The sequence below is a fragment of the Psammomys obesus genome, unplaced genomic scaffold (assembly GCF_907164565.1).
Source record: "Psammomys obesus unplaced genomic scaffold, mPsaObe1.curated_primary_1811, whole genome shotgun sequence".
In the NCBI taxonomy this organism is placed as follows: domain Eukaryota; kingdom Metazoa; phylum Chordata; class Mammalia; order Rodentia; family Muridae; genus Psammomys; species Psammomys obesus.
In genome coordinates, this window is record NW_026585580.1 from 11,532,304 (window position 1) to 11,549,544 (window position 17,241).

The window sequence follows — 17,241 nt, forward strand, 5'->3', positions numbered from 1 at the left end:
CAACTTTTGAAATATCATCATAGAGATGGACTTGAGATGTACAGCATTTGCCAGGCTCAGTCATTTAGAATGACAATGTATGGCATTCAGAGCCTTCTGTGCTTTTCAGTTCACCAAATACTCTGTTGCTTCCAGTGGCTGGTAAATTTTCTCCTACTTTCCAGTTTTAAAGTGGAACTTGAGCTGGAGCTCATTGGTTAAGCACATTGCCTGCTCTCGCTGGTTCGATTCCCAGACCCCACATGGTGGCACACAACTGTTAGTCCTAGGGGATCTAGTGCTCCCCAAAGACACAGGCCTACATTCCAGCAAAATGCTACCATAAAATAATTTTTAAAATGAAATAAAATGGAGCTCTGCAAGAGTTGATCACTTCTCTCTTTTTTTAAGACAGGCCTCACTATGTAGCCCTGACTAGCTTGGAACTCGTTCTGTACACCAGAGCGAGTTTGAACTTGAACTCAGAGGTCTGCATTTTTGCCTCCCAAGGGTTGAGATCCCAAATGCTGAGATTAAAGGCCTGTACCACCACTCATGGGTTGATCACTTATTTAGGGTGAGGTCTAAGCACTCTGATGAGGTACTAGACTGAATTCCATTCTGTACTTTGTGTCCCTGTGCACAATACTCACTTAAAATCTTCTGGGGTCGGGGAGGGTGTTTGTTAATATTTCCTTAGCAACTCTAGTGTAAAACCTGTAGCTGGCTCATGCCATCCCATCTTCCCTCCCCCCTCCATGGAGTCAGGCCTTCGGGGAGCCCCAGCCTTTGCTTCCTGAGTCCTCTAGGACTCCTGCTGTGGCTGAGCAAGGGTTCCCCTCTGTTGCTCTGACACTCAGGCTGGGATTTGTGGCACTCATTTCTGCTGTGAAACAGTCTAGCGTCCTCCCCACTGTGGCCTGAGCCTTCCCTGCTCCTGCTTGACAATCATGGACTCAGAAGCCTAAAGACCAGTCTGCCTTAGTCAGTGAATCTGAGTAGGCTGCTTGCAGCTCCTCTGTAGGTCCTGCTGGCTACCACACTACAGACCCTGCCCTTAAAGGTAAAGGCAGAAAGCAGCTTCACAGAGCTAGTGCAGAGGTGAGTCCTGGGAAGCAGAACTAACAGGAATGGCGGAAGGGCTGTCTCTGTATGTGTGTCACATGAGGTTGAGACAGAAAATCTACTCAGAAGGCCCCCATACCCTGGGTGTGCAGAAGCCGGAGGCACTACAGATCTGTAACCTAAGAGGACTGAAGGTGGTGGTCAGGGTCTCGTCTGTAAGAGGAAATCAGTGACCATCCAAAAACATTCCGTTGTGAAAACTGAGAATGGGGGCTGAGGGGGGCTGGCTCGGAGGCTGCTCTTGGAGAGGAGCAGAGTCCAACTCTCAGCTGTCATCCCAGGCAGCCCTCAGCTGCCTCTTCTGGTCTCTATGGGTATGAGTGCACACACAAATACGCTCACGAGCATGCGTGTGTGCGCACGCGCACGCACACTATAACACATGAGAAAGAAAGAATGCAAAGAATATGAAGGCCATGGAGATAGCCAGAATTCATGATAGACATTCTGAATGGATAAAGAGTGAGCGAATGCGGATAAGGTGGCCATGTCTTCCAAGGGTAGAAAGGAACCAGTGGGGCTGACATTTGAGAACCACTGGTGAAGAACCAGAAAATACCATAACAGTGAGCCTGGGACAGGCATCAAGTCTGCTGGCAGAGAGCTTTGCCTCAGGGGGTGACTGCATTCTACAGAGACTAGCCCAGCATTTCACTACAGGAAGCTCTGCTCAGTAATGTCAGAACCGAGATAATGGTCCAAATGGACCATTGTTTGAAAAAGTCTGCACCCTGATAAAAACTGAGTTTTCGGTGGTTCCTTTCAGAGCAGCTGAGGAGTTAGTGCACCAGCAGCAGCATTTCCTCTTACTCAGAACGTGTTCCCTCGTCAGGGGACGATGACCATGCGGACAGGCTTCTTAGGAAATGAGATAACAGGCTTTGCTTCTAACGGTAGAAAAATAACGTCCGACACTAGCGAGCTGGGTGAAATGGATTCTTTTAATTACTGAAGACAGTACAAACTGATATAACTTACAAAAACTTAGAAACATGTTTCGGGGCCATGAACCCATCGATGGAATTTTACACAGAGGACCAAGAACAGAATAAAGCTCTGTGGACAGAGATCTTGTAGTCATAGCGAGTCGAAACCACCAACTGTCCACGGGAGACGTGACTGGCTAAGCACACCGTGCTCCTGCTGCACACGTGATTTCAAGGCAGGACGTAAAGAAGGCAATCGGCCCGTCCCTGGAGGGAGGCTCCTGCAGCCAGGTGCGTGTGGAGCCTCACAGTACATGAGGGCGGTTTCTTCACATTCTGTCATGCTTCCACACACCTAAAAATATGTCATGAGATGCGTAAAGAAACAGATCCCCCAAAACGGAGAACATGCAGGATGGAGTTCTGATGTGTTTCCTTTTATCCTTCTAGGCACACTGTGTGGTGTGAGCTCACTGCTCCAGGGGCTGGTGCGTCTGTGCTGAGGTCAGGGAAAAAGCAGTGGTACTTTTGCCCCTTTTTAAAATGTCCCCCACACACTCTGTATGCATCTTCAGAAGGTAAATACACAGTGCTGGAGCCCAGTTCAAGACAGGACTACTGTCCGAAACTTCAAAGCAGGTGACTGAAATACTTCTAGTTTTATTGTGTATCTGTAGACACTGGAATACTTCCTCATCTGAAATAATTATCAGTATCAGGTAAGTGGTCATGCCTAACATACAGACCTAGGGATTTAAAATTGTTTTCCTTTCATAAGGGCTCCTGGATTCGAAGACTAGTTGAATTTGCCGTCGGCGGTTTGCAGAGTTTTGGAGCCAGCTCCTTTAGAGTGCTCTAACAGTTTGATGGCCTTGTCAGAGTTGTCAATGTTCCTCAGGAGAGTCTCTAACCGCCTCTTGATTTTCTTCTGGTCTTCCAGAGCGCAGCCGATTACTATGGATTGGAACTTTTGGTCAACCGGCCCAGCCGGCACCTCAGATGAGCACGCGCTGTAGAGTGACATTAAGTGACTCTTGGCATTTCCTAGGTCATCCAGGAACTTACTGACCACCTCGTCTATAATCTTTGTGGCATGCTTTAAGGATTCCTCCTGCTGGGGGTTTCGAATTGTTTCCACGGAGACCTCAACAGTGAGGGTTCGCCCCATCAGACGGTTTGCAGTCAGGTTTAATTCCTCTCTTTCTCCTAAGCACAAAACATCGGTCAGTATGAGACAGAAGCTTACCACATCAACAATGCCAAGGCATGCACTTGAGGCTACCTTCATTTTCTACAGTTACTTCTGTGAGGTTTTTGCTTGTTTGTTTGTTTTTTAAGGTAAAAGACAAACATACTAGAGCATATAAGAATAACTGAGAAAGTGTTGGGTTACAGAGAATGCCTTTCCCTGGAGGCATCGGCTGTCTCACCAGCTATCAACCCCAGTCTGTTTGCCCACACACGGCACAGGCATCTACAGCTAGGAAGGAAATCGGCTGAGAGCAAGCCGAGTTTAGCTAGGCGGATGGCTAGGGATCTGGACAGTGGAGGCTCCATGCTGCACCTGCACGGGTCTGTCAGACCACACCACCAACGTTCAACCAGGAAGTAGCGGTGACAGAGGAGGCCAGTGGGCTCCTCAGAAAGCCTGCCCCCATCCCCTCGCCGGCAGATACGCTCAAGCTGGCCCTGACTGGGACCTCTGCCAGCGACTGGAAGCTGTGGTGGGCCATGAGCTGCGCCAACATTTCAAGATTTACACAAAACCGGCAACAGCTCCTCGCTCTTCCAGCTCCGGAACTCCCCAATTCACTGATCTTTTGCTGCGTGAAGGCTAGGCAGGACCTACTGTGGATGGACAGTTTTGGGGGAGGGGAGTTCAGCTGCTCATCTCCGCGGCTCTCTAGTCCTCGGGCCTCAGGGACCCATTCCTCCAGGGCTAGCCTACTCCTCAGATGACACGGCAGCGCTTTCGCCAGCGTGGGGGTGGAGCGCACACGCCAACAATGACCACCGGCCGCAGACGGACAGGGGCAGCTGTGCCCCAGCTGCCACTGGTGCTGAAATGGGGTGGGCACACCCAAAGCCAGGCAGGCGCTGCCCCGCACTTCTCACGGGCTCCCTAGCCGTGCACGGCGCCCCTCTGCGAACAGCTCTCACCATCACTGATCTGCCTCATGTCCTGGCTGTTCTGGATACTGTGGATCATCTCCAGAAGGATTTCTTTCTCTTGTTCAACAGCAGTAGCAGCATCTCTCAAAGCTTCCACCCTGTGTGAATCGGCAAACAAAATAGTCGGTAGAGGGACAGTGTCCAGCCAATTAATTTTCCTCAGCTGCCTTCTAAGTCAGCTCCAGTCTAAAGGACAGTAAGAAAGCTTTTCAAAAATGCATTCCTTAGTTGCCGGGTGAGGAGACTTTAATCTCTCTGATTTTTTCGGCCAGCCCGATTGACAGAGTGAATTCCAGGCCAGACAGGGCTACACAGAGAAACCCTATCTCTGAAAAATAAATAATAATGATGATGATGATGATGATGATGATGATGATAAATATAAATAAAGTAAAAATAATAAAAGCCATTACTTAAAAAAAAAAATCTTCCAGGGTTGTTGTTGTTTTGTGAAAGGCAGGCTTAGAACTCGCAGCAATCGTCCTGACTAAGTGGTTGGACAGCAAGCATGAGCCTCTCCCTCCCGCTCCTGTTTGCGGAGCTGTTTCCCTTCCTGCGCAGGGCAAGGTTGGAGCCCATGTTCATCTATGTGCACTTGTTCATGAAAAATCCGTATCTGTACATTTGCATTTTGAATTTGTATCTGCTTCTCTCTCTCTCTCCAACGCACTCTTCAAGCCCGTTCTGGGGCATCCGTGCTGCGCTGGGAGTCCTGTGTAGCTCGTCTGACTCTCTTCATCTCACCACTGGCCACTCATGCTCACTTCAGTGACTCGAGCAGGAGTCTGCATTCTCATCACAGTAACTCCTTACTGGCCGGACAGGACAATCGTGTCCCGGAGCTTTCTTCAGGATGGCCCTCATACAGAGCCCCTGACCCCGAGATAAACTCATACTAACTCTATTACCCAGGGTGCCCTTGCTCTGCTGCAGCCCAGCCCCTGGGGTCACCTGCACCTATTAGCCTACCCAGGAAGGAGCCTCGATACACTTTATTGAAGACTGAAAATAGCTACTGTATGTGCCTGAGTGCTGTGGCTGCTGGCAGGTAAGTGCATTACATATGTGACCGCAGGGGACAGAAGAGGGCTTTGAGTCCCCTGGTTATTAGTGCTGGGAGCCAAACCAGATCCTCTACAACAGCTGCCAGTGCTCTTCACCACTGAGCCATCTCTCAGTTCCCTTTTTTATTTTATTTTATTTTATTTTATTTTAGGGACAGGGTTTCACAACATAACATAGGCCGACCTTTCTGCCTCTGATTTCCAAACAATAAGAAGAGGCCCAAATTGATCGTGGCTTTGCCTTGTAGCTTATCCTTTTGAGGTTTTTAACTGCTTTTCTCACATTCTGGTCATAATATTGTCTCATATTTTATTTATAACTTTACCTTTCTGGTAGTTGTTTCTTTAGTCCACTAGAATACACTCTGGCATTAGGCAATAACCGAACAGCCATTTTCCTTAAAATTCTTTGCACCAAATCCTGTGTTAACTATATGAAGTGCATCTTTGAAATCTCTCCAGTTACTGAGTACACATGCTGCCCTCACCCACACATTTTACAGCAGGATGGCCTTTTTACCATGCAATAATTGGTAGAACAGCCTCCACCAAAATCTTCTGTAAAGAAAGTGTAGATATTTATATTCATATAAAATGTATGCATTTCATTTCTCTTTAAAAAATGGGTGAAATTTGACATCTTTTTTTACAATGTAATTTAATTTAAATCTCTTCATTTACTTCAGTTTTATGTATTCTTTATCAGCTTTGAAATACTCTTCATACTAGCCTTATGGGTTGCTGACTGTTCTAGAAACCTTGTGGATATTTTTGCAGATAATTTTAATTACATTTCTACTCAATTATTAGTAGCTTGAGACATGCTGGTTTTTTAGGTTCAGCTTAGAACTGACAACACTGATTGCATTAAATTTTAGCGGTTGACCTATCACTTCTATCATTTCTTCTAAGGTGATGATCATACCATCTGGGAAAAACAATCCTGTTTCTTTTTAATCCAATTGCTTTTTCTTTGTTATATTAACTGATGTCTTTTGTTTCTATTCTAGACAGTGGCAGAGATAGGTTTTTTGCTTTTTCCCAAATTTAAAGGAAAAGCCTCTTTGAGATTTTGGTATAAAATCCTGATTATGGGGCTGATGAAATGGTTCAGTGGTTAAGAACACTGATTGCTCTTCCAGAGGTTCTGAGTTTAGTTCCCAGCAACCACAGAGTGGCTCACAACCATCTGTAATAGAATCTGATTCCCTCTTCTGGTGTGTGTAAAAACAGAGCATTCATACACATTAAACAAATAAATAAATATTAAAAAAAAACTGATTATATCATAGAACACGTCATTCACTACCTCAAAAATACGTGTGTGCGCGCACAGACACACATACACACACATTTGCATGTACAAAACTAGGGTGTTGAATCATGAAAAGCAAAACATCTCACATAGATAAAAGATTTCTGTTTTCAGGTCACGTTTCTTACACATTACAGTGACCACATTTCCAGCTTTTGTAGAGAAACAGTGACAGATAACCCCAGAACCTGAGGCCATGGGCAGGCATTCTAACCCAGATCACCAGTGGAATCGGCCAGGGAAAGAACAATTTCACCAACCTTTTATTAGCACTCCTCAATCCCATGACCTCCCACTCTCCTTCTATCCACATGTCACCCACCTGTCAAATCCCAAAATAGCGGAAAGTAGCTCTTAGGTGTGACCCCTACTGCGTGTCTCTAACAGTCAGCAGAAGCAGGCAAGGATTGCGTGTGCAAATCTGGCTGAAAACAAACAAAGCACCGTAGGCCAGCAGGCCTCTCCCAGAACCATTGTTCTGCAGGAGTGTTCTCATGTTCTCCTGCAGATAGAGGAGCCCAGGAGGTAAGAAAGAGGCCCAGCTGGCACCGATACGAAATGTTTATAATTAGAAACTCTAATTATGACTCCAGTGTTTAGAGAAATGATGCACAGATGCTCAAAGACCAGATTATGTTCTAACACTTGAATGTTGTTCTAAAAAGGGTTCGTTTACAGTAATCAGTTAATGGCGGCGAGTCTGTGGAGTGAATAAAACAGATTAAGAAGGAAACATCCTAAGGGGAAAACACCTCTTATCTGCACAGAAAAGCTACTTTGAGATAGGGATGTAGCCTTTGCCACACAGAATGTGCTGACATTTGTAAAGCCTTGAGTTTGATCTTCAACAGAGAAAGAGACTGATTGATTTGGGGAGGCGAGTTCTGAAAGAGTTCTTTATACATAATAGAAGATGCCAGAATGATATATCTACATATATTTATACATATCTATATATCTATATCTACATAGATATAAATATATTTACATATTTATATATTTATGTATATATCTATACATATCTATATATATTTATACATTTATCATGGGCCTTTCATTTGCTGTGCTTTCTTCCTACAACATTCTTCCTGATACTTAGGATCTTTTAGAAAATTGTTTCCCTCAGGCAGGGACTGTTCACAGCTTCCCCCCTTGTTTCCCTGAAGGAGATTAATACCTCCTGTGGCCCTCAGTCTTAGTCAGGGTTTCTACTGCTGTGATAAATCGCTGTCATCTAAAGTGACCTGGGGAGAAAAGGCTGTATTTCGCTGACTCTTCCCTATCATAGTTCATCACTGCAGGCAGTCTGGGTGCTCAGGCAGGGCAGGAACCTGGAAGCAGGAGCTGATGCAGAGGCACAAGGAATGTCCCTCATGGCTTGCTCCCTCATGGCTTGCTCAGCCTGCCATCCTACAGAACCCAGGAGTGGCAGTGGGGTGGTTTCTTTTACAGGAATCACTAAAAGCCCTAGAGCAGCCATTCTAAACCTGTGGGTCATGACCCCTTTGGGGATCAGACAACCCTTTCCCAGGGGTCATTCATAACATTAGCAAAGTTAGTTATATGGCTGGAGGGTCACCACAACATGAGGAACCGTGTTAAAAGGCGCAGCATCAGGAATGCTGAGAACCACTGCTCTAAGGGCGTTCTTGCTTACAGCTTGATCTTATAAGGCATTCTTGAGAGTCCCTCTTCCCAAATGGCTCTAGCTTGTGTCAAGCATTTACAACTAGCCAGGACAGCACTGTTCATTTGTTTTACTCCCCTCCACCCCACCCCCTTCTTTTTGAGATAGGCTAGCTTGGAACACACTTGAACTTCTGATCCTCCGGCTCCTACCTCCTGAGTGCTGACATAGACACCATGCCTGCTTTATCAGTGCTGGGGCTAGAACCTAGGGTTCATGTGTCCTAAGCCAGGATTTCTCCTTATTTAGCTTGTTTAAATTATATTTGCACTGTTCATCAGCTACTGCTGTAGTTAAGCTTAGTTTGCAGAATTCCGTCTATGTAGCTTTTCCATTAACTCGAGATCAGTGACTGCACCTTCAATAAATACTGCCTGCCTCCCTTTCTATTCATCTCTTAAGAAGCTGGGATAGACATATATAAACACACAGTCTATGTGACAGCTTTTCTCTTGTTGGCAAGGGGCAGTTCTGTGAGGACTGGGGTCCCAGGAACAATTCCATGTGTTACATGTCCATAGTGGGGAAGAACACGTCCTCAGAACACAGCTGACTGGGCAGAGCTTCTAGAAAACTTCACATCACCCTTAGCTGGTTTTGACAAAGACATTGCAGTAAGAATTTTCCTAAGCATAAAACTGGAGTCCCCTCACCCAGGCCTCAAGCATCTCATTAGGGTTAGGGTTAGGGTTAGGGTTAGGGTTAGGGTTAGGGTTAGGGTTAGGGTTAGGGTTAGGGTTAGGGTTAGGGTTAGGGTTAGGGTTAGGGTTAGGGTTAGGGTTAGGGTTAGGGTTAGGGGCAAAGCGCAAGGAGGAGGAGGAGGGCAGGTGCAGACAGTTGTCCCTAAACAGCAGCTCACAAAACTGAAAACTCTGGGGCCTGCACCCATGTGCTGAGTGAGGAGCTAGGGCTGCACACTGAGCCACCAATGATAAAGAGACCTTGGCCATGACCAAACAAAGCAAAGCAGGGGCAGAGTTTAACCTGCTGACTGACAGCACAGGCTAAGAAATTCAGCATGAGTCATGTCTGAAGTCAGTGCGCACTGGTTTCACAGTGGTTATTCTGCACTTACTGTCATGAACACAAGCTCATCTGTTAACAATAAAAACGCGTGGTTTCATCAACAGGGAAACGGCAACCGTTCATCTCTCTGGGTTTATGTGGCAGGAATCTTTCCCAAAACAAGTTCTTAAACTCACAGACCAGGCTCCACGTGAGACCCTGGCACCCCCTGCAATTCCCGAGATTGTCAGGAACTGGTTTTCCCAGTCACCAAAATGCTGCTTTTCATTCACTGTCAGGACTCAGAACCACTCACCAGCACATTAACCTAAGGCAACGCACCTGGTCCTTCAGTCCCTCCCTCACCCCAACAGGGTCCCAGGTATTGAAGGCTGGCCTAGAACTCACTGCATAGCATATCCCAGGATGACTTTGACCTTCTGCTCCTCTTGTCTCTAGGACTTGGATACCGGCATGCACCACCACGTTGGCTTTCTGAAGCCAGACATAAGGCCTAGGGTTCTGGACACGCTAGACAAACATCCTGCAAACTGAGTTCCATCACAGCCTGGCACTCCGCTGCCTAAAGATAAAATGCTCTCCTCTCTCAAGGGGTTTATAAGAGTCAAATTACAGTGTATATGAAAGGAGTTCTTTTAAATTACAGGCTGTTGCTCCAAATTAAATATGGTGTCAAGTTGCTTTGTGAGTCTTGGAACACTGGCACATCCTAAGAAACCAAAGCAGGGGAATGGCTCATTTTCCTGGCCCCTGCTGGCAACGTCATTTCCTGGCTACAAGAACTGGAGAGGAGCACCTCACTCTGCCATCAGTTTTGGGAAATGTGTGAACAACCAGTCTCCCAGGCCAACCCTCATCCTCTCTGCCAATCTCCATAACCCAGCCCTTGAACAGTTTCTTTATCACCCACTAGGTCTTCAGTATTTACTGAATTAATGCTAAATTGATTTTCTGCTCTTTCAGTAAAATCATGTTTGTTCATATGTCAACTGGACAGTTTGAAAATTGATATTCAATACTAGGCCACATGGTGTAGAACTGAGCAGCCGGTCTTTCTGGGTTCTAAGGTGAAGTCCCCTGCTCTTGACTGCAACTTGAAGCGCGTTGTGCATTATCTGAGCTTCAACTTCTCATCTGTCGAATACAGATAATGGTAACTCCCAAAGAGCCATGAGGCCTAGCGTGCAGACAGATGCTAACATGCATTATTTGTAGACTAGAATAATCCCTAAAAAAAGTAATAATAAGTAAGGTATCCAGCCCTGACAAGGGCAGAATCCCCACAGAACTGGTCATGGAAACTAAGAAAGAACTGAATCATCTCTTTAGAGGAAGCCCTTGTCTTTAGAGGAAGGGAAGATGTAATAAAAAATATATTTTGTACTGTAAGGTAGCGTAGCTAATGTTATAAGCTTTTAACAGTTTGTAAAACAGGGCTGAACATTTCAAAGCGTTTCAGTCATCCCAGAGGTCAGTTCACCCTCCAGGACATGAAAGCCTTTGGTGTGGTTTCAGCTTCCTGAGGGAAAAGTGACTTTCACTGTTAACAGAATCCATATATTTTCGTACCTTCTGACACACTTAGTTCTGAGTGTGCATCACATTTTTAAGGAAGAGACAAAACTTAGAGAAATCTATAGTTTTACTGGTAGAAGCCTTGAACCATTAAACACATGCTATCAAACCCTCCCCGTCAGCACAACTGTTAATTAAGTAACTGTTAATTTAGTCGCTATGTGCCCTTGGTCAGAGTCCCTTTGGCATTAGTCAGACATTAATCTGTAACACCACTCAGACTTTCAAAAGGCCCTCAGGAGGGGAGGGAGGGAGGACCCAGCTCACTGGAGTCCTTCCTTCAGGTTTCAGGACAATGACTCAGCTTGAGGAAGAATAACAATTTCCTGAACCCTGTCAGGGGGTTAAAAATCGGAGCAGTTGAGAATATAAGGTCAAAGTTCAGAGCCTACTTCATGGAGGGAAGGACTCCCTTCCCCTCAGACGTCCCTTTTTCTCCTTCCAGCTTAGGGACTGGTAGCTACACAGGAGACTGTGAAAATTTTCTCACCTTCTGGTTCTTTTGTCCTAATAATAATGAATAATGAGTGCCTCGCTTGTACCCAATACTGCTTGTGTTTTTCTGTGCAAACATACTTCCGCGTGTTTGCGGATGAATGGAGGGAGACAGAGACACTCAAGGCTCTTAAGATTTGGGCTCATGTTCTTTGCTTAGGCGGAACCTTGAGAAAACCAAAGAACAAAGTGTTCGCTGGCTCAGGAGACTCGGGGCGACTTGATAAGATTTTCATGGAACAGCACCCGCACACAATCAAAACTTGTGCAACTTTGGAGACTCTAGCGTTTCCGCCGGAATACGTAAGGTCTCCCACTGTGACAGGCGACAAAGTATTCGCAGCATCTGCTGGTATTCAAGACTTAGAAATTGTACTACAAGGCTGACCCGTGCTAGAATCAGGCAGAGTGTGACTCCTGCCTTCCCGGTTTTTCAGGCCTGTCCCTTCTAAGCGCACAACAAATACCGGGGGACTGCGGAGGACATCGCACGTGGTTGGGAGAATGAAGGACGGTATCCAGCACTGCCTGCCCCTCAGGAGTGTAGCTGTGGCTGGCCACGGGAGGGACAGCCCCGAGTCTCCCCGTTACCCTGTGTTCCTGGGAAGTGGTTCGGGGCAGAGAAACTTCCTACGGCGTGTGGGGGGCACACTAAGCCGCTGCCTCCGCCCCCTCCCCCCAGCATTACTGGAACCAAGAAAGTTAAAGGTTGTGGGGGAGCGCGCCGAAGGTTCTGGAAGTTCTGCAGGCCGCGCTCCCGGGTCTGGTGCGGACCGGGGGAGGGAGGGAGGGAGGGGGGGAGGGCTGCCCCGGAGCGCGCCCCCCACGCCGCGCCGCCCTCACCTGAGCTCCAGCTGGTCCAGGCTCTCCAGCAGGCGGCTGGAGCGGTCCGCCATGGACGACGAGCGGCAGAAGCGGCCCTCGTGGGCCTTGGCGCTGATCTTCGCCTGGGCCATGAGCGACGGGGGTCCGCGCGCGTCCGCGGGCAGCAGTGGCGCGGGCCGCACGTCGCCGTCACCGCGGGCGCCGCTGACGCGGACGGCACCGCCCCCCGCCCCCCCCTCCCCGGCCGCAGGGCCAAACAAGGGCAGGCGCGGGAGCAGCCGCCTGCACGCGGGTGGGGACCCGGCCCCGCCGCCCGCCTCCCACCGCGCTGCCGGCCCCCCAACGGCTGCTGCTGCTTCTCCCAGCACCCACGATTCACAGCAAGGACAGAGTCCGTGCGGCCCGTGACGTGGGCAGAAAAGGTCTCCTGGGGAGCATTAGACAACTGAGCACGCCCCAAGGGCTGTCTCTACTAGCCCGACCTGTCCGGTTACCAGGCCGGCTCCGGAGAGCACAGGGAAAACCTGGACAACGCTGTGCTCCAAATAAGGAGAAGCCAAGTGCATTTATGCTGTCTCGCCTTTTCACCGAAAGGATTATTACCTTCACGCCCAACTTACTTCAACCCTCTGTGAATGTTCAACAGGCTCCTATGTCAGAATCTGTAGAGGTCAGTAAGGGATGGAGTAGGGTTGAAGTATGTATTTGTGTATGTAAAGTTGTGTTTTGCACAGAAAGCAGGAAACTTAGTGCATTTACAGCCTTTGCGAAAACTCAGAGCCGAAGTCATTAAGATTACTGGACAGAGACAAGGCCCCTAGGTACCGCTGGCTAGCCCAAACATTTTTAAAAAGTAGTGGAACTTCGGTGGATTATCTGACTTCATTAAACACTGCCATTTCACGACACAAACGTGAAATCTGAACATGTTGCGAACGTCTTGAAGATCTAAACTTGGGCAGGTCTCAGGTCTTAGGCCAGCTCTTCAGAGGCCAACAACAGGATTGTGTCGCTTGGGTCGGAGTGAATGGAGGCAAGGCTGGGTAGCTCTGGCAAGCGCTATCTCAAAATTAAAAAAAAAAAAAAAAAGGGGGGGGGGGGGGCTGCAGACATATCTGTGTGGTACAGCACCTGCCTGTGTCCTAGGTTAGCAAGCAGGACAGATGCGGTGGGATTAGGTGTGGCCCGCTGGAAGTGTATCATTGTGGCAGGTTTCAAAACACTCAGTCTATAAGACTCAAATCTATTCCTAGAGTCTCTCTGCCTTCTGCTTGGGTTTTATTTTTATTTTTCAAGACAGGGTTTTCTCCGTGTAGCCCTGGCTGTCCTGGAACTCACTCTGTAGACCAGGCTGACGTCGAACTCCGAGAGCCACTGGCCTCCTGAGTGCTGGGTGCCACCACTGCTGTCTTGCTTAGGTTTGAGGTTTGGTGAGTGCTCAGAACCTGTCTTTGCTGCTATCACGGACTAAGACCCTCTGGAACTAAGCCCGATGAAATGCTTTCTTTTCTAAGTTTCCTTGGTCCTGGTGTTTTATCACAGCAATGAGAAAGTAACTAAAGTAGCAGTCATCTTCAAGTACCTGTCTAAAGTTGTGTCACATGTTGAGTATGCAGAGGCGTTGCCACAGACTAATCTGCTACATGTCTGCTCCTGTCTGAAGATATGTCTACTCTACAAGCAGACCTACAGGGTAAAAATACCCTGAGCAGCTGGGAGCTCAGAGACTGAACCAACGAGCATGCATGGGCTGGGCCTAGACCCCTACACATATGCAGCACATGTGCAGCGTGGTCGTCACGTGGGTCCCCTGACAATGGGGGTAGAGGATGTCTCTGACACTGTGGCCTGCCTTTGGATCCCTTCCTCCTAGCTGGGCTGCCTTGTCAGGCCTCAATGGGAGAGGAAGTGCTTAGTCCTGCTGCTTGATTGCTTCCTGTGCCAGGATGAGTTGGTACCCATGGGGGGCGTGTGTGAGGGTGGGACCGGGAGGAAGCAGGGAGTTGCAATCATACTATAAAGTGATTAAATTTAAGTAAATGGAAAATGTATCTACTCTTTACTTCGTAAATGATGACCTTAAACTGAACATGCTTCGGATTGGGCTGGCTCCTATATGAATATGGACAGGCTCCCTGAATAAAGTCCCCCATGCTTCCAAGGTTTGTGGACAACTTTGCTTTGGTAATGGTTCCTGTGCTCCAACTGTCTGGTGCAGGTTGCAAATCTTTTGTTGTGCTTCATTTGGTTTCATGGTACCCATGTGGTCACTGGGAATTGAACTCTGGACCTTGGGAAGAGCAGCCAGTGCCCTTAACCTCTGAGCCATCTCTACAGCCCTCACCTGGACCCTTTCACGCTGGATCCATTTGATTAGTCAGTCCCAGTTCTACCTTCAGAATGCATCATGACTTGTCCAATCCCACCATCACCTGGTCAGTCTTCACCTGATGACTGCAGAGCCCCATCCACTCTCTCGGGCCCTACCCTGCCTCTCCTGTGTGCCCTCATTACAGTATGCAAACCCAGTAGACTGTGACATAAACTTCCAAAGCCCTGTAGCAGCTCAGCATGGAGCAGACAAAAACACAGTTTCTTTCACGTGTGTGCAATTTTTGCAAAATTATAAAGCAAACCACAAGTCAGGGACCACCTTGCGTGTTTTTTGTATGGCTTGTTCCTTCACCTTCTTTGAATCTTTGCTTAGGTTCTCTTACCAGATGTCAAGAACACCATCTGAGCTGAGCACAGCTGGTGTACATCTATAACCAGGAAGCAGAAGGCTGAAGCAAGAGGACCTCTTGCTTCAACTGTGAGGTCAACTGTGAGGGCTACCTTTTATAGTCTTGTTTGATGCTTTGGGATGCACAGTGACACCATCTTAAAAACAAAAAAAGGAAGCCACAGTCTGGTTGATTTTGCAATATGAATAACAAATTCTCAAGTTACAATATCTATTTAAAAGAAAGAATCTAAGTAGGGCTTGGCATGTTAGCAAAGCCCCAAAAGGCCAATTCTCAGAAAGCTGGGAGAAGAGTGAGAGCTGGAGCCATTCTGGCTTACTAGCTCCTCCAGGATAGCTGAGGAAAAAAAAAGAAAAATGCTTTTAAAGCAGCATCTGGGATCGAAGCTTTGCCCTCATGTATCCTAGGCAAGGATGTTATCAACAATATATACCGAACTCAAAATGTGACATCAAGAAAAAATGATTTCTAGTATGGATCGAAAAGGCCAGAAATTCTATTCCATACTAAACTCCATATCCACTGTTGAACAGAAAGGAAAAATTCAAGCCACATCTTCCTGTCTTAACCAAAAAGTAAAGCTTCTTACTTAGAAATCTGTTATTTGGTCTTTTGAGGCATGGCCTCACCATAGGATGATCGTGCTGCCTCAGACTTCTGAGTGCTGGAATCACAGGTATATCCAGCTGGAGAAATATTCTTAACACTGTCCAATTACATCTCAACATTTTTCTATGACATTTCTTCCCAAATAACATGAAAGATACACATCAAGATAACATTCGATTCTTATTGTTCCACTGATGTAAATTTTTACTCACAATGGAGCTTCAACTAGTAAGAACTAAATATGTTATATCAGATGCAACTCAAAGAATAACTAAAATAAAGACAGTCCACATGAAACTGAATCTTTTAAGAGTCAATGATTACTCCTGAGTAGACTAGACCTTTAACATTATTTCTTGAAAAGTATATATATGAAAATTAGAAAACAATTTAAAATGTTTTCATGAATACATAAAAAGACTAATATTAAAATAAGTTGAATTCTATGTATATGCTTTAATATTCCAAGTCATACAGAAGGCTGAAAGGGATAGTAAGTTTCATTTTAGTTGTTTTGAAGATGTTTTTATTGTAGCTATGTGCAACTCTAGTCAGAGCAAGTATACAGCTGCGTGATAACACACAGAACCTCGATGGCTTTTCATGTGTGTCTATGATCAGTTTCCACTACCCTCTTCCAATAATCATAAATAACAATCTCAAAGGTATATGATACATTAGGCTCACATAACACAACGTTTCTGAAAAAAACTGGGTCATGACACCTTTTATTTTTATTTTTCATTCCTAAAAAAAATAATATAGAGCCATTTATACAGTACAAATAAGCTAAAGAAGTAATACTACAGGGAAAACATACAACAATCAAGAGCTTTACACGTTTTTTCCTTTAAAAAAATGATTTTAACCTAAATACATGAATTCTAAGTTAGCTGGAAAACTGTGACACCATTATTAGAATATGATTTATGTTTCCATTGGCATGTATTTTTTTCCTTTCAATCATTTTTAACCAACAGCACAAAAAACACAGCAAATACGAGATTCTGAACATAGGAAAGAATTAAACATATTTTTAGATACATTTATCCTAGCAGATTTCTGGTCTCCTTTAGAAAACAAAGTCAAGAGTTCATTTTCCTGAGTCTCTTCAAGGCCACTTGATGTTGTGTGGTAATATCGTTTATCACATTTCCTCAAGACTTCTTCTAATAGCTTCTTCTAATTCCACATCTGTATTAAAAAAACAGAATTTTCAAACAGGGCAGGTAACTAATTATGTGCTGTCTGTGACAGGTTTATTCGCATTTCTTTCTAAGAAGCAGAGTCAGAGAGGGCAGACTTGCCATGCAGTGGAGAACCCGAATATGGGCAAGTCAACGTTACACCCACACTGTGTATGCCATGTGTAAGGTACCTCTAGTCAGTGATAGAGAAGCTCGGCAGACTTTAGTAGCACTGACATGTTACTTTAACAGCAAACAAATACTGTTTCTGTCCTAAACCATTCAAGATGATACATCTCAGAAGTGGGAACAGTGGGCTGGTGGGGTGCCTCAGGGGAAAAAGGCACTGGCAACCAAGCCTGATGACCAGAGTTCAACTTCCTGGACCCACATGGTAGAAGGAGAAGCCACTGCCCCAAACTCCTCTGGTCTCCACATGCACACATTCAGTGGCACACAAATACACAATAAAGAAAATGCAACTTTACAGAAATAGAGTCCAGGTATGGTGG

At 46.2% G+C, this 17,241-nt stretch overlaps 2 protein-coding genes across 3 annotated transcripts in view; both read right to left on the reverse strand.

Moving 5' to 3' along the window:
- Positions 1 to 2,027: 2,027 nt before the first annotated feature.
- Bag2 (BAG cochaperone 2) lies at positions 2,028 to 12,562 on the reverse strand. The gene is made up of 3 exons (XM_055606367.1): positions 12,208 to 12,562; positions 4,191 to 4,300; positions 2,028 to 3,236 (listed from the first exon to the last, which is right to left on the reverse strand). Exons 1-3 carry the CDS (start codon positions 12,318 to 12,320, stop codon positions 2,827 to 2,829), a joined length of 633 nt encoding a protein of 210 aa, XP_055462342.1. The 5' UTR covers positions 12,321 to 12,562; the 3' UTR covers positions 2,028 to 2,826.
- Positions 12,563 to 16,002: 3,440 nt separating this feature from the next.
- Positions 16,003 to 17,241, reverse strand: part of Znf451 (zinc finger protein 451) — a 60,839-nt gene continuing 59,600 nt past the window's right edge. For both annotated transcript variants that reach the window (XM_055606315.1, XM_055606324.1), the window contains one exon: positions 16,003 to 16,736. In XM_055606315.1, the coding sequence (XP_055462290.1) occupies positions 16,690 to 16,736 (47 nt within the window). In that variant the 3' untranslated portion in view covers positions 16,003 to 16,689. The remainder of the gene's footprint in view (positions 16,737 to 17,241) is intronic.

Excerpts from the sequence above, each read along its gene's own strand:
- Bag2 (XM_055606367.1), bottom strand. The coding sequence starts at position 12,320 with ATGGCCCAGGCGAAGATCAGCGCCAAGGCCCACGAGGGCCGCTTCTGC. Across the intron at positions 4,301-12,207 it reads CTGGACCAGCTGGAGCTCAG|GGTGGAAGCTTTGAGAGATG; the intron begins GTGAGGGCGGCG and ends CGATTCACACAG. Across the intron at positions 3,237-4,190 it reads CATGAGGCAGATCAGTGATG|GAGAAAGAGAGGAATTAAAC; the intron begins GTGAGAGCTGTT and ends TTTTGTGCTTAG.